General features: G+C 49.9%; 1 protein-coding gene across 1 annotated transcript; it reads left to right on the forward strand.

Annotated features, from left to right (window-relative positions):
- The first annotated feature begins 7,661 nt into the window (after window positions 1–7,661).
- On the forward strand, window positions 7,662–13,835 carry LOC143344596 (uncharacterized). Its single transcript, XM_076770779.1, has 3 exons — window positions 7,662–10,055; window positions 10,440–10,559; window positions 13,284–13,835. Exons 1-3 carry the CDS (start codon window positions 7,662–7,664, stop codon window positions 13,833–13,835), a joined length of 3,066 nt encoding a protein of 1,021 aa, XP_076626894.1.
- The last annotated feature ends 3,733 nt before the right edge of the window (window positions 13,836–17,568 follow it).

A 17,568-nucleotide genomic window follows, 5' to 3' on the forward strand; every position in this document is an offset into this window, starting at 1 on the left:
GACGCGTATCAAGCCTGCCCCCAGAGCACCCACCGCTATAGCCCAGGCCCTGCCAGGTAAGCCGTCCGGTCCTGGCGTCGTCTTCTTGGCAGCCATTCTCCGGACGGCCCCGGCCAGCTCCTCCTCGGAGACCCCCAGTTCGTCGGACCACCAAGGCGGGTGATCCGGCTGTGGCTCGGGGGGATGCAAAAACGCCTCTCCCCCAACGGGGAAGAGGACGCGCATAGTTTTCTCGAGCAGCTGGGGGTCGAGGCTCTCTGTGATCGGGGGCGCCCATGATCGCATCCTCCCTGCGACCATATGATACGGGCGCCCCCATGGATTTGCATCCAGAGAGCCGAGGAGCTCCGTCCATGCCTGGGCTTTCGCGGTCGCGATGGCCCGGCGGAGGGTTCTGCGCGCCAAGGAAAATTCCCCGCGCAACCCCACCACCTTTGCCTCCGTCGCCTCGCGCCGTCTCCTGGCGCGGGTGTACCGGCGTCGGGCGAGGACGCACCGAGTGCGTAAGTCCTCGATCTCGCTCGACCACCAGTACACGGACCCCCCGCGGCTCGGGGCGGTGGCCCGCGGCATGACTGCGTCGCACAACGACGTCATAGTCTCGCGGAACCAACGCGCCCCGGCAGAAGGATTGCCGAGGGTCCGACGGCGTAACCCAGACCAATCCCAGACCTATCCGGTGTTATCCTCTAAAATATTGATCGAAACCAGGTTTAATTGACTGTTACAGGGTGGTACCACATGACTACGTGATCCAAATCGGAAACAACCCAGGATCTGGCCAACAAGTATGCGGGAAACGCAAAAGCATAAGCCAGTTGAGGGCATATCCCAGACATAACCCAGACCTAACCAGTGTTATCCCCTAAAATATTGATCGAAAACAGGTTTAATTGACCGTTTCCGTGTGGTATCAAATCACTACGTCATCGAAACCAGAAAAAAACCCAGGATCTGGCCAACAAGTATGCGAGAAACGCAAAAGCATAAGCCAGTTGAGGGCATATCCCAGACATAACCCAGACCTAACCTGTGTTATCCCCTAAAATATTGATCGAAACCAGGTTTAATTGACCGTCTCACTGTGGTATCACATTACTACGTCATCTAAACCAAAAAATAACCCAGGATCTGGCAAAGAAGTATGCGAAACACGCAATAGTATGAGCCAGACGCGGGCATAACCCAGACCTAACCCAGACATAACCGGTGTTATCCTGTAAAATATTGATCGATACCAGGTTTAATTGACTGTTCCAGTGTGGCACAACATTGCAACGTGATCCAAACCAGACAAAACCCAGGATCTGGCCAACAAGTATTCGAGAAGCGCAAAACCATAAGCCAGTTGAGGGCAAATCTCAGACATAACCCAGACCTAACCTGTGTTATCCCCAAAAATATTGATCGAAACCAGGTTTAATTGACTGTTACAGTGTGGTGCCACATGACTACGTGATCCAAATCGGAAACAACCCAGGATCTGGCCAACAAGTATGCGAGAAACGCAAAAGCATAAGCCAGTTGAGGGCATATCCCAGACATAACCCAGACCTAACCGGTGTTATCCTGTAAAATATTGATCGAAGCCAGGTTTAATTGACTGTTACAGTGTGGTACTACACTACTACGTGATCCAAACCAGAAACAACCCAGGATCTGGCCAACAAGTATGCGAAAAACGCAACAGTATGAGACAGACGCTGACAAATCCCAGACCTAATCGGTGTTATCAGCCAAAATACTGGCTGAAACCAGGTTTAATTGACTGTTTCAGTGTGGCACCACATTGCTACATGAACCAAACCACAAAAATCCCAGGATCTGGCTAACAACTATGCAAATAACGCAAAAGTTGAGCCAAATGCGGGCATAACCCAGACCTAACCCAGACCTAACCTGTGTTATCTTCAAAAATATTGATCGAAACCAGGTTTAATTGACTGTTACAGTGTGGTGCCACATTACTATGTCATCCAAACCAGAAAATACCCAGGCACCGGCCAACGATTATGCGAAAAACGCAATAGTATGAGCCAGACGCTGGCAAATCCCAGACCTAACCGGTGTTATCAGCCAAAATACTGTCTGAAACCAGGTTTTATTGACTGTCTCAGTGTGGCGCCACATTACTACGTGATCCAAACCAGAAACAACCCAGGATCTGGCCAACAAGTATGCGAAAAACGCAACAGTATGAGCCAGATGCTGGCAAATTCCAGACCTAGCCGGTGTTATCAGCAAAAATACTGACTGAAAGGTTTAATTGCCTGTTTCAGTGTTGTACCACATTGCTACGTGATCCAAACCAGAAAAAACGCAGGATCTGGCCAACAATTATGCGAAAAACGCAATAGTGTGTGCCAGACGCGGGCAAATGCCAGACTTAACCGGTGTTATCAGCCAAAATACTGACCGAAACCAGTTTTAATTGACTGTTTCATTGTGGCACCACATGGCTACGTGATCCAAACCAGAGAAAACCCAGGATCTGGCTACAAGTATGCGAATAACGCAAAAGTTGGGCCAGATGTGGGCATAACCCAGACCTAACCCAGGACCAACCGTTGTTATCCTGTAAAATATTGATCAAAACCAGGTTTAATTGACTGTTTCGGTGTGGTACCACATTTCTATGTGATTCAAACCAGAAAAAACCCAGGATCTGGCCAAAAATTATGCGAAAAACGAAATAGTATGAGTCAGACGCGGGCAAATCCCAGGCCTTACCCAGACCTATTCGGTGTTATCCTCTAAAATATTGATCGAAACCAGGATTAATTGACTGTTTCAGTGTAGTACCACATAACTACGTGATTCAAACCAGAAAAAACCCAGGATCTGGCCAACAAGTATGCGAGAAACGCAAAAGCATAAGTCAGTTGAGGGCATATCCAGACATAACCCAGACTTAACCTGTGTTATCCCCTAAAATAGTGATCGACACCAGGTTTGTTTAAAGATTGCATAATGCCGAGCGATTGTCCTCGTCCGCGATTATCATTTAATCCTGTTAGCGTACAATAATCGAGAGATTATCTCTTCGAGAATTTGTATAGCGAGCAGTGATAGAAAAACGCGGTTATTACTAGTTTTTCTGGCATCGGTAACGGCTGATTACCTTCGATTCGAGTGTGCTAACGGTGTTGATGACGTCAGTACCGTGAGAGAGTAGCGCGTAGAGAATTAGACAAAGATAGACTGCCGAAATTTGGACAGCGCCGCGGAACGGCTAATTGGAGCAACGCGGCGACGTTTCCGGCTGTCAATCGATACAGTCCAACAACGACTTCTGCGAGAGACACATCGGCTCCCGATCGCGTCCGACCAGAATTCGAACACGACTTGAGAAATAAATTCTTAAGTTATTGGATTGCTTTTTCGAAAATAAAAGGTGCTACGAGCAGATGTTCAGTCTGGTGCGGGTCCTCGAATTGACCTCGCACAGCTGAGAATTCAAAAGCTCGGATAAAAGAGTGAGAATTATTTCACTTTTTGCTTGCTAAACGAATCGGGTTCCGATTCGTGCAAAGGCATCTCGAAGTTTCGCTCGGGAAATTCCCAGACAAGCTTCCGACTAAATATTGTTCAATTTGGAGGAATCGAGAATACACCAATAAGGTGCTCGACCTCCCTGGTAATTACAAGGTCGTTTCGAGCGTATAAACGTTTGAGACACAAAGAAGTGGACGAATACCGTTCAAACTTCTTTGGGATTGCTATACGGCTTAGGAGACACCGAAGGGAAGAACCTACGTGTTGAACCTCCAGGTGGGCTCACTGGAGTCAGGTCAACGTCCACCTTGGACGTGTGACATACGGTGTTCGCCTCCTTATCTCTACAGACCCCGCCGGTGTAACGTTTAGAGGAGCACCAGTGCGGAGAGGTAACGGAGTCGTGGGTCAGGCCCCCACGTAGTTCAAAATACTGCTTCGAATCACATCGAGTGGTGCATTCGTGCAGTGAACAACGTGCTGTCGGGCTTCGCAGTGCAACTCTCGACCAACAAGTCCTCTGTTGGAACGTATAGAGAAGCCACAGATCGACGGTCGTGCCGTTGCATTGCAGTGCGACTCGACGCACAGATTCAGTGAGCATACTCGCGGGATCAGTGCATTTGGAGACTTACAACCTCCACGTGCATCCCCGTCCATTGAGCAATCGACCTAATCGGCAAAGAAAAGAAGTTTAATTCTTTTCACGCCAATAAATAAAATACAGTCCACTAGCGAGTTCGTAATTTACGAACGAGCGAAATTCTCCGCTCCTGTAAATTCGAATAACGAGCCAGGAGCGTGAGGACACAAGCGCGGCGAATATACGTGAAACGTACTTACGTGTCTAACACATAGCCGTGTTTTTCTGTTCATAGGAATCCTGGCCTACCTCAACCAAGAGGCAAGTTCGTCGACCGGGCCGAGGCAGGAGCCAGAACCTCCGAACTTAATTTCTAATTTTTCTATTGTGTTTATATATCGCGTTAATTGACGGATTTGAGAACCGTTTAGAGAAATATTCAAGTTAACGTGAATTATAACTGAGAACCATAAATTCCTCGTACGGTATTGTTTTTCGTGTACGCGACATTCCAGAGACTCTCTGATGCGTAGTTCGGTACACGGAACGATACAGGTTAGAAAAACCATACGCGAGTGTTGGTTGCTCTCAGTCACGTGATCGACCCAATATATTTACTTGGGATCGATCGTCGAAGATCCATAAACAGAGAGGGTAGAGGAATATTGAAATTAAGAAGAGATAGACATTGAAGAGCAGGGATAGCGCCGCGAGGTGGTGATTACCCCTCTCGTGGCCGCGACTGCGGATGTCTGTTCGCTTCTTAGCTTCGAGACTCGAAAGCGAGTCCGCGCAGCGAGCAGATCGACAAACGATTCCGCTCCGCGACGAAACCAAATCTCCGAATATAGGTTCTGAGAACACTCGAACCTTTCGTTGAGAAGTTTAAATTATTGCTCAAAATTAACTAAATCGGTGAGGCATTTTATCAGCCCCGATTATTGACTGTACAATCTCGCCGAATAGCACGTGACGCTCGAGTTACGTGGTCGTGTGAAGGAATTGATAAACTTCGGTTCCCGCTTGGCGAGATTATTAACAAAATTTAAAAGACTGTGGGTTTTCGTCCAACTTTCATGTGACGTTTGTGCTACGCGGTCATGAAAGGGGAATCGAGATATGTTTAAATATCGCGTTAATTCGTTGTTTGAAAAGTCGGTTAAACCGTCGCGTGATCGATAGAAAAAGCAGAAAGTTTCTTATACGGTATTCTCAGTTTACGCGACATTCCAGAGCCTTCTCTGCGGCGTAATATGTTTCGAGCAATACCGTGTAGAAAAACTACAAACTTACTTTCGATACAAATCACGTGATCGGCCTAGTAACGGTTCCCCGAGAACACGTGTTAATACGCCAAAATTACAGAGAGGATACAAAATTAATAAGAGACAGACAGCTTAGACCAGATAGCGCCACGAGATGAAAATTTCCTCTCCCTCGTGGCCACGGATAAGCAGGCATGTCTCTGAGGCACTTGCTACCTGGTTCTCGACGAGTGCGGATCTACTGAGCCGACTTTTTTTTTTTTTTTTTTCTTTTGAATCCTCCCCACACAGATTTTTTGGTATATAAACCCTGTGATTTCATTACTCGCGGGATCATAATCGTACCGTCACGTTAGAGTCAACGTCACGTCTCTTGTCACGCGTATACGATTTGATAGTCAGTTGTATCTTGCGAGATCGGGCTACCGTACCCTTTAGTATCAAACCATATAGAATCCGTGAACCGGCATAAATTCTATTGCGGCCTTTATTTCCAACTGACATACCCCCGCATCGCCAGTGCGTCAACACCGTGCAAGGTCATTTTAGGTAAATATAATTGTTTAAAGATTGTATAATGCCGAGCGATTGTCCTCGGCCGCGATTACCGTTAATCCTGTTAACGTACAATTCGAAGGAGATTATCTCTAATAGGATTTGTACAGCAAACAGTGATAGAAAAACGCGTGTATTGCTAGTTTTTCTGCCATCGGTAACGGCTCATTACCTTCGATTCGAGTGTGCCAACGGTGTTGATGACGTCAGTATCGTGAGAGAGTAGCGCGCAAATAATTAGACAAAGATAGACTGCCGAAAATTTAGACAGCGCCGCGGAACGATTAATTAGAGTACCACGGCGACGTCTTCGGCTGTCAATCCGTACAGTCTCACAACGACTTCTGAAGAAGGCACATCGGCTCCCGATCGTGTCCGAACAGATTTCGAGCGAATCTCGAGAGTGAAATTCTCGAGATAAAGCTAGCAGACAATTAACCAATAAAGGGTGCAACGAGTCGATGTTCAGTCTGGTGCGGGTCCTCTGATTGACCTCGCACAGCTGAGAATTCATTAAAACTCAAACTAGCACTCATTAATTTTAGTCTTTGCTTATCAAACGAGTCGACTCTCGATTCGAATAAAAGCATTCAGGAGTTTCGTTCGGGAAAGTCCCAAACAAGCTCAATTTCTATTTTCTGTCTAATTTGGAGGGCTCGAGAATACACCAATAAGGTACTCGACCCCCCTCGTACAGTATTATTTTGTCGTTTCAAGCGTATAAACGTTTGAAACACAGAGAAGTGGGCGAATACCGTTCAAACTTCTCTGTGATTGTCGTTCGGCTTAGGAGACACCGAAGGGAGGCACCTACGTGGTGAACCTCCAGGTGGGCTCACTGGAGTCAGGTCAGCGTCCACTTCGGACGCTTGACTTTCGGTCTTCGATTCCTTCCCTCTACAGACCCCGCCGGTGTAACGCTTAGAGGAGCACCTGTGCGGAGAGGTCAAGGAGTCGCGGGTCAGGCCCCCACGTAGTTCAAATACTGTCACGAATCACATCGAGTGGTGCATTCGTGCAGTGAACCACGTGCTGTCGGGCTTCGCAGTACAATTCTCGACTAACAAGTCATCTGTTGGAACGTTAAAGAGAAGCCGCAGATCGACGGTCGTGCCGTTGTACTGCAGTGCGACTCGACGCACAGACTCCGTGGGCATACTCACGGGATCAGTGCATTTGGAGCCTTACAACCTCCACTTGCATCCCCGTCCACTAGACAATCGACTCAGTTCGGCGTCGAGAGGAAATTTAATTCTTTTCACGCCAGATATTAATTACAGTCCACTTGCGAGCTCGTATATTACGAGCGAGCGAAATTCTCCGCTCCTATACATTCGAATATCGAAGCCAGGAGCGTGAGGACACACACGCGGCGAATATACGTGTAACGTGTTTACGTGTCTAACACATTGCCGTGTTTTTCTGTTCACAGAATCTTGGCCTACCTCAACGTGCCGGTTCCGACCAGGAAATCGTTGGAAAGAATTTAATAAGAATTTTCGTTATTTCTGATTGTTTGTTTTATTTTTATTTTTATAATAAACAGTTTTTTTGAAAAAAAAGAAAATCTTAAATTCCCAACTCACTTCCCACAATAAAAATCCGATCCCTCTATCCGGACTTCGTCGTTAAAAGCATCAGCTTTTTAACATAAGGTCCTTCGAGCCGGATACTGAGGTAATCGGTAAAGGGAAGTGTTGGACATAATACACGAGAGTTTCTCCCGTGTACGGTTGTTTCGAAGTGTTTAACCTTCAACAGCCATGTCCGTTACTAAAGATCCCAAGTGGTCTGACCTTGAGGCACACCTCGAGGATTTGACCAGAGGGATGGAACGGATAAACAGGGCATCCATCAACCTTAAAAAGATGGGTCGAGCTAAGTACACAGAAAAAATTCTGGAGGAAAGGCTCAATTATGTAAACACTCTGTGGCAACAGATGAACGATCAGTATAAGGTCGTGTGTAGTCTTCTCCCTCCTGGGGAACGACACTCTTACGAGCTGTTCCAACGGGATTTTATGGGGGAAACTGAAAACGAGTTTTTGGATTTTCAGGCTTATGTGTCTACGGAAATAACCCGTATCACGACTGGTCCAAGATCAGTAATGCCGGAAATCCAGCAATCAATACCGATCGAACTCCCGAAGATGAGGTTGGAGAAATTCGACGGGGATTCTTCGAAATGGGAACATTTCGAAGATCTATTTACCGCCGGAGTAATCAACAACCCCACTTTAACGGATGTACAGAGGTTACAATACCGGAACACCTGTATAACCGGGAGAGCCGCAGCCGCTATCGCATCGCTTGCGATAACGGATAAAAATTTCTCAGTGGCGTGGACGACCCTGAAAACAGAATTCGGGCTCCCACGCTTGGTGCTGATCAAGATTCTTGATCAGATACTGAGACTATCAAAAATCCGAAAAGGCGACCTGGCGAGTGTTCAGCAGGTCACCATTGGCTTTCGGCAAGCACTCGCTATACTTGCTAAAAAAGGAACTGTGGAAGAGCAGCTTAGCTGGCTGCTAACACACGTCGTAGCAAGTCAATTTGACACTACGTTGCAAGGGGAATGGGAACGATCCCTCAAGATGTCAACGGAATATCCGTTGATTGAGGAGATCCTGAGATTCCTTGACCAGGAAGCACGCGCTATGACCGTCATTGACGAACATAACCGCAAAACTGCCTCAAAAAAGGAACATAAGCCACGAGTACGGAGTCATAACGCCGTCGTGGGCTCCCCCCCTGCGCAGCGGAAGTGCATAATTTGCGGACAAACGCATGCACTGACCGAATGCGGTGCATTTAAGAGTTTTTCCACAAGAGTGCGATACCAGCTCATAAGGGACAGACAAGGGTGTATAATCTGTCTGGCCCTAGATCATGACGCAAAGGGTTGCCGGAGCCAACACGTTTGTTCGAGATGCAGTGGCAGGCATCATGCCCTGTTGCATTTCGAGCAATACGAAAGAGAGGCTCCTAGCCAAAAGCCGAAAACGAAATTTTCGAACGGCAAGCGTGAGGAGCGGCGGGATAACGCCCCTCCACCGCGCCGTACGGCTAAGGCGAGAGCCGCCGATACCTCGACGACGCAAGCAACGACGTCACGGGCTACTACGTCACACTGTACTGCGAGTACAGACGTACCGAGGCCGGTGCTGTTAGCTACCGCGATCGTACGAGTGTACGGAGAAAACGGCGCGTCGCGTTTAACTCGCGCGCTGTTGGATCAAGGGTCCGAGACATCCTTCATCTCGGCGAGATTGAGGAATGACCTCAACCTCCCGAGGAGGAAAACCTCAGCCACGGTATCGGGCTTGGGGGGTGGTCGAACCCAACAAATTAAGTACAGTGTAGGGTTAAATCTGGGAGCGGCTAACGGGGTTACCCCGATGGTTTCGGCCAGAGCATACGTCGTGTCAAAAATCACGAACTATGCCTCGCCGTGTGTAAACGTGTTCAATGACGACGCGTTACGAAACCTTATGCTCGCAGACCCCGAACCCGCGTCCGGACAAAACATTGAAGTTTTGATCGGCGCGGATCTGTACGCCCAAGTTATTCGATCGGGATTCCGACGAATAGCGCCCGAAGGGCCAATTGCACAAGAAACTGCATTCGGCTGGATATTATCCGGACCAATAAATGCAGCAAGCAAGGCCCGGTGTCACGTGCGAACGTTGCATTGCAACGTACTTGAATCGCTGGATTACGCGATTCGACGGTTCTGGGAAATTGAAGAAATTCCCTCGACCTCAGTGCTTACAAAAGCTGAGGAAGAGTGTGAAACTCATTTCCAAAAGACTGTCGCACGGGATGCAACGGGACGGTTTATTGTCCGATTGCCGTTTAACCATCCGAAACCGGAAGAAGCGCTGGGAGATTCACTCCATATCGCTCTCTCCGCGCTGACCAGGATGAGAAGGAAATTGGACAAGGATCAGACCCTCGCACGAGAATATGAAGAATTTCTCGCGGAGTATGAGTCGTTGGAACACATGACTCGTATAGAGCCCTCTGAAAAATCCAGACTCTACATTCCGCATCGAGCGGTTATCCGAACGGAGAGTGCAACCACCAAACTGCGAGTCGTGTTTAACGCGACCAGCCGTACAGTGGGCGGACAATCCCTGAACGACATCCTACACGTAGGTCCGAAACTGCAGAACGACATCACGTCTGTTTTGACGAGATGGAGGCTGTACGAATACGTGCTGGTGGCCGATATCGAGAAAATGTTTCGGCAAATTCTCGTCGCCCCGCAGGATCGTCGTTTTCAGTGCATCTTATGGCGCACACCCGAAACCGAAGTGCTTAAAGCATTCGAGTTGAACACCGTTACGTACGGAACGGCGTGTGCACCGTATTTATCGATGCGTACTCTGCTCGAGTTGAAAAAACGGGACGGTGACAGATTTCCTCTCGCCGCTCCGATACTCGAGAAAGATATATACGTTGATGACGTATTTATGGGGGCACCCGACACGTCCTTGTTGGAAAAAATTCGTATTCAAGTTTGCGAACTCTTACAGGGCGGCGGGTTTAAATTGAGAAAGTGGGCTGGTAACTCGCAGAAATTACTACGAAACATCCCACAAAGCTCTCACTCCCACGCTGTCGACCTCACCTTGTTCGATGATTCCGAACTCAAGGTGCTTGGATTGCGATGGATACCATCGGGAGATTATTTCTATTTCAACCTGCAACGGTTCCAACCGGCTGCAGGCCCGATTACAAAGCGAACTTTGTTTTCTGAAATAGCCAAACTATACGATCCGCTCGGCTGGTTATCACCAGTCGTAATTCGCGCGAAGATTTTGATGCAGTCCCAATGGCTGGAAAAAATCCAGTGGGACGATCATGTCTCCGCGAATACGCTAAAAACGTGGAACACGTTTTGCGAGGATTGGAGCAGTTTGGAAAAAGTAAAATTTCCCAGATGGATCCGTTACGGAGCAGATGCAGTTTCGGTGGAACTACACGGATTCTGCGATGCTTCACTCGGAGCGTACTCGGCCGTCACGTATTTACGCGTGACGACCATGACCGAGGAAATTTTCACAACCTTGATCATGGCAAAAACGAGGGTGGCTCCGATTAAAACGCAGTCAATTCCGATTCTCGAATTGAACGGAGCCGTACTGCTTACCGAGCTCGCAGTGCACGTGGAACGGTCATTGTCCATAAAAATTGACCGTATAATCTGTTGGTCAGATTCCACCATTGCACTAGCTTGGTTGAAAAAACATGCTTCGACTTGGAAGGTTGTGATAGCCAACCGAGTCGCGAAAATCCAGACCATGCTTCCGAAAGCTGAATGGAGACATGTTCCCACCCGCTTCAATCCCGCGGATTTGAATTCGCGTGGTGTCGAAGCGGAGGAGCTCATTCAATCGAAGCTGTGGATTTCTGGTCCAGCATGGTTAAGACAACGAGAGGAAAATTGGCCGAAAACGCCTGATTCCATCGATACGACCGAGGGCAAGCGCATTCCGCACGCCCACGTTGCAACTCCAGACAAGGAATGGGAATTTGTATTCCGATTCTCAACCTGGAGTAAGCTACTTCGCGTGACTGCATATTGTCTCCGATTACGTAGACCGATGCAAGGTGAGCGAAGGTCGTTCGATGCCAACGTTGTCGAAGCATCAGAATTGAAGCTGGCCAAGGAAAGAATCGTCCGCTACATCCAGCGAACGCATTTTGCGGGCGAGTACCAGTGTTTAAAAAAGCACAGGGAAATTCCCGCAAAATCTCCGTTAAAAAGTCTGAACCCTTTCCTCGACACGAATGACGTTTTGAGGGTCGGTGGACGACTGGAGAATGCGACGCTGGCATGGGAAGCGAAGCACCCCATAATTCTGCCAAAACACCATGTGTCTACCATGATAATTCGGCAGTGCCACGTAAATACGTTGCACGGGGGCTTGCAGCTGACGATATCCATGGTAAAGCAACAATTTTGGATCCTCGGTTGCCGAACCACGGCTCGCAAGGTCATCCATCAATGTATGAAATGCGTAAGATGGAGGGCACAAACCTCCACGCAAATCATGCAGGATTTGACCCCAGAACGCAGCCGTGCAGCAAGGGCTTTTTTAAACTGCGGAGTCGATTATGCGGGACCGTATAAAGTCCGCGACTCCGCGGGCCGAGGAAAAACAGCTCATAAAGCGTATATCGCAGTTTTCGTCTGCTTCGCTACAAGGGCCATACATATTGAACTCGTCCATGATTACACGACGAGTGCATTTTTGGCTGCATTGGATCGGTTCATGGCCCGACGAGGAATCCCGTCTTGCATACGCAGTGACAATGGGACAAACTTCGTCGGTGCAGATCGTGAATTGAGAAAACATTTCAATAAGGTGTGTAAAACGCCGGAAATGCAAAACCAATGCGGCGAAAAGGGCATTCGGTGGCAGTTTAACCCACCCAGTGCCCCCCATTTTGATGGGATGCAGGAAGCCGGAGTCAAATCTGTGAAGCATCATTTAAAGCGCATCATAGGAGAATTCACTCCCACGAGCGAGGAATTACAGACGTTACTCTGTAAAATCGAAGCCAGTTTAAACTCGCGACCGATTGCCGCTCTGAGTGATAGCCCTGATGATTATGCGCCGCTCACACCGGCACACTTCCTAATTGGAGGGCCCATGATGGCACCCCCAATGGAATCCGTGGAAAATGTTAATATTTCGCATCTGACAAGATGGAGAACTATGCAAAAATTCCACGAGCAGCTCTGGAGGCACCGGACAAGAGATTATCTCATGCACCTCCAGAACCGCTACAAATGGCAGACGGAAAATACACGCCTAAAAAAGAATGATCTTGTTTTAGTGCAGAATCCTCTCCTCCCCCCGAATCAGTGGGAAATGGGAAGAATAGAGGAAGTATTTCCGGGAAAGGATGGGCATATACGTGTAGTTAAAGTACGCACAGCCAAATCCACATATACGCGACCAATTACGCGATTGTGTACGCTGCCTGTGGCTGAGTCTTTGTTTGAGTCACCTTCGGCGACGGTTCCCGAAGCCGAGCAGGTGATCTAAACAAAACCGTTCGAGTTCGAAAAGGCAAGGATTTTGGAAGGTGAGAACGGTTGATTCTCACCGGCCACTTGTCTCCTGTACGAAATCGAAGAGTAGGGGGTAATATCCTCCAATCTCGTTAGCGCTAAGGGAAGGGGGCACTTCGCATACGCGAACGCCCTGAATCAAAATTTGAACGATTTCTCGCCAAATAGGATCAGTTATTAATTAGCTACCATGGCGAGCGAGTCAGCAAATAGTTCCGCTAACAGCGTACCAGCCTCACCGGAAACCGCGATTTCGTCACCCGGCTTTGATATCGCGTTTGAACGGATACTGCAGTTGGGAGGTTTGGCCGAGGCTCCCTCGGAAAAACAAGAGGGGGTGGAGGAACCACCGAAACCCTCAACCAGCGAGGGAGTGACCCCCGCGCTGATATTCCCGGTGGGACGCCAAACGATATCGGTTCCGGCGCATATTCCGTATACGACGCGCCGATATAAATGCCCAGTTCCGGGTGGGCGCTACGTGCTGAAATGGGCCAAGGACGGAGAGTTGAGATCGTGCCTCTTCCGCGAGGATGCAGCCCCCAAAGTGGAGGCCAACCAACCCGCCACCGCACAACAGCCACCCGCTTTACCGGCAGTCCCGCCGACCAAGAAGGGAGCCCGTAAGCGGAAGGCTAAGGCACCGGAAAACCAACCGGAACAACCAATGTGGAAAAAAGGGAAAACGGAGACAAGAAAGGAAAGACGGAGGAAACGGCCTGGCAACACTAGGCGGGGACCGCCTAACGACGACGCCTTGCCGAAGGCTGCCATTCAGGCTATACTAGCTTCCCTGCAGATGCTGCAGGGAAAGAACTCCGCCGGACCCTCCAAAAAATGTAAGTAATTTACATATTTTCCTTACTGTCTATACGCCTACTCTCACTCGTGTCGCGGCCTTACGGTAAAATCGCTCCCTTATTTATTGCACGGGCCGTGCAAGGGGGGCGGTATGTTTAAAGATTGTATAATGCCGAGCGATTGTCCTCGGCCGCGATTACCGTTAATCCTGTTAACGTACAATTCGAAGGAGATTATCTCTAATAGGATTTGTACAGCAAACAGTGATAGAAAAACGCGTGTATTGCTAGTTTTTCTGCCATCGGTAACGGCTCATTACCTTCGATTCGAGTGTGCCAACGGTGTTGATGACGTCAGTATCGTGAGAGAGTAGCGCGCAAATAATTAGACAAAGATAGACTGCCGAAAATTTAGACAGCGCCGCGGAACGATTAATTAGAGTACCACGGCGACGTCTTCGGCTGTCAATCCGTACAGTCTCACAACGACTTCTGAAGAAGGCACATCGGCTCCCGATCGTGTCCGAACAGATTTCGAGCGAATCTCGAGAGTGAAATTCTCGAGATAAAGCTAGCAGACAATTAACCAATAAAGGGTGCAACGAGTCGATGTTCAGTCTGGTGCGGGTCCTCTGATTGACCTCGCACAGCTGAGAATTCATTAAAACTCAAACTAGCACTCATTAATTTTAGTCTTTGCTTATCAAACGAGTCGACTCTCGATTCGAATAAAAGCATTCAGGAGTTTCGTTCGGGAAAGTCCCAAACAAGCTCAATTTCTATTTTCTGTCTAATTTGGAGGGCTCGAGAATACACCAATAAGGTACTCGACCCCCCTCGTACAGTATTATTTTGTCGTTTCAAGCGTATAAACGTTTGAAACACAGAGAAGTGGGCGAATACCGTTCAAACTTCTCTGTGATTGTCGTTCGGCTTAGGAGACACCGAAGGGAGGCACCTACGTGGTGAACCTCCAGGTGGGCTCACTGGAGTCAGGTCAGCGTCCACTTCGGACGCTTGACTTTCGGTCTTCGATTCCTTCCCTCTACAGACCCCGCCGGTGTAACGCTTAGAGGAGCACCTGTGCGGAGAGGTCAAGGAGTCGCGGGTCAGGCCCCCACGTAGTTCAAATACTGTCACGAATCACATCGAGTGGTGCATTCGTGCAGTGAACCACGTGCTGTCGGGCTTCGCAGTACAATTCTCGACCAACAAGTCATCTGTTGGAACGTTAAAGAGAAGCCGCAGATCGACGGTCGTGCCGTTGTACTGCAGTGCGACTCGACGCACAGACTCCGTGGGCATACTCACGGGATCAGTGCATTTGGAGCCTTACAACCTCCACTTGCATCCCCGTCCACTAGACAATCGACTCAGTTCGGCGTCGAGAGGAAATTTAATTCTTTTCACGCCAGATATTAATTACAGTCCACTTGCGAGCTCGTATATTACGAGCGAGCGAAATTCTCCGCTCCTATACATTCGAATATCGAAGCCAGGAGCGTGAGGACACACACGCGGCGAATATACGTGTAACGTGTTTACGTGTCTAACACATTGCCGTGTTTTTCTGTTCACAGAATCTTGGCCTACCTCAACGTGCCGGTTTCGACCAGGAAATCGTTGGAAAGAATTTAATAAGAATTTTCGTTATTTCTGATTGTTTGTTTTATTTTTATTTTTATAATAAACAGTTTTTTTGAAAAAAAAGAAAATCTTAAATTCCCAACTCACTTCCCACAATAAAAATCCGATCCCTCTATCCGGACTTCGTCGTTAAAAGCATCAGCTTTTTAACAATAATCATTCTTTGATCGCGACATAAGATACACGAAACAATTGTACTTTATTTGTTGATTTAAGAATATATCTACTTTTATTATCAAATCAGAGTTACCCAACTTCTTTAACCCACAATTATATAAAGCGATTATTATTAGTTAAACGTTCCCATAATAATATAACCTTACCGCTCGGGTTATATTATATTTAATAATTCACAGTTACGAGTTCAATTAACACATCCCCAAATCCAAATACAACCTCCATCCCAGAGGCTCCCTGATTTCGCATCAGGTTCGTCCTCGCTATCAACTATCCTAGCGGCTCCCCGATTTCGCATCGGGTTCGTCCGTGTACCTAACTAACAAATTGATACCATATTCCATACTCTCTCTCGCACTCGCAGGCCACGCGCGCTGCACGGCCCTTTTCTTTTTTTTTTTTTTTTTTTTTTTTTTTTTTTGTCGTGGGGAAAATCTTCGACAGACTCCCTCCCACCTCCTTGGGGAGAGGTGGGAGGGGTGTGTGGGATTCCCCGCGCCCGTACAACGACAGGCGCGGGACCTACCCACTAAAAACCCCACGGTGACCCTTCGGCACGCTTTGGGAGGATACCGGGAATCGCTCGAAGCATTGATCCGGTATCCTCCCCGTGCCCGCGCTTTCGCGCCCATCCCCCGGGGGGACAATCGGTCCCCCCAGTAGACACACTGCCTCATAGCGGCGGGACGGGGCCACTCCATCCCGCCGCTATCCGTCCCGGGGCCGCGTTTAGTGGCGGCTGCGAGCCCCAACTCGCAACCGCCCGCGACCCCGTTTCCACCCCTCGGCGGCCGGGCGTTCATGGCCGCACCAGACCGCCGAGTGTGCCTCCCCTTGCGTCGGACCGGTAGGGGGAGGCACTCCTACCCCCAACCGGTCCGACCCGGCGCCGCCTGGCGGGAGGAGGGTCCACTCAGAACCCCCCTCCCAGCCTAGGTCATCCGCCACGCCGAGGCGGCCGCCCGCGACGCCTCGCGACCGGGCTCGCGCTCCCTCCCCGCGGCCTCCTTCTGCAACATTACGTTCTCGCAGAAGGAGGCCACGGCCCTCCACTTCTCCTCGCTGCCAAGCATGGCGCGCACCACGCCCGGCAGCGAGACATCCCGCCCGACGACGCCGACCAGGACACGGCGCTCCCCCTCCCACGCGGGGCATACCTCCAGGGTATGATCCGCCGTGTCCTGCTCAGCGTCGCAGTGGCAGCAACGCGCCGTCGGCTCCTTCCCTATCCGGCACAGGTATCTTCCGAAGCTGCCATGCCCGGAAAATACCTGTGCCAGCCGGTAGGTGAGGCTGCCATGGCCTCTGTCCAGCCACTCCTTCAGGAGTGGCCGAACAGCCCCGACAGTCCGGTGCCCCGCGGTTGGCAGAGCCAGCCGCTCCTGCCACGCGAGCAACACGGACTGCCGGGCCTGGCGCTTCAAATCGCCCCAAGCAGGTTCCTGCCCGCCCGGGACCGCCCCCACCCCCGCGCGACGGTCGACGCGGTGCCGGTACATCACCGCGTGCGACCGCGCGAGCAGGTCCATGGGCGGCATCCCCGCCAGAACCGTCGCCGCCTCATGTGACACGGTCCGATACCCGCGGACGACCCTGAGCGCCATGCGCCTCTGCACCCGACGCAGCATAGTCATGCTGCGCCGGGAGGCAGCCAGGTCGCCCGCCCAGACGGGGGCCCCGTATAGGACCACCGACTGGACCATTGCCACATAGAGGCGACGAACTCGGCCCGCCGGGCCCCCCAGGTTGGGCAGGATCCGTCCCAGAGCCGCAACCATCCTTTCCAACCGGGGGACCAGGCAGCGGAAATGCTCCTCGAAACGCCAGTGGCTATCGAGGATCAGCCCCAGATACCTGATCTGGGGCTTCACCTCGATGTCAGCCCCACCCACCCGGATCAGAGGGGGTGGCGGATCCTGCCGAGGTGAATGAAACGCAATCACCTCGGTCTTATGG

The sequence above is a fragment of the Colletes latitarsis genome, chromosome 8 (assembly GCF_051014445.1).
Source record: "Colletes latitarsis isolate SP2378_abdomen chromosome 8, iyColLati1, whole genome shotgun sequence".
Lineage (NCBI taxonomy): Eukaryota > Metazoa > Arthropoda > Insecta > Hymenoptera > Colletidae > Colletes > Colletes latitarsis.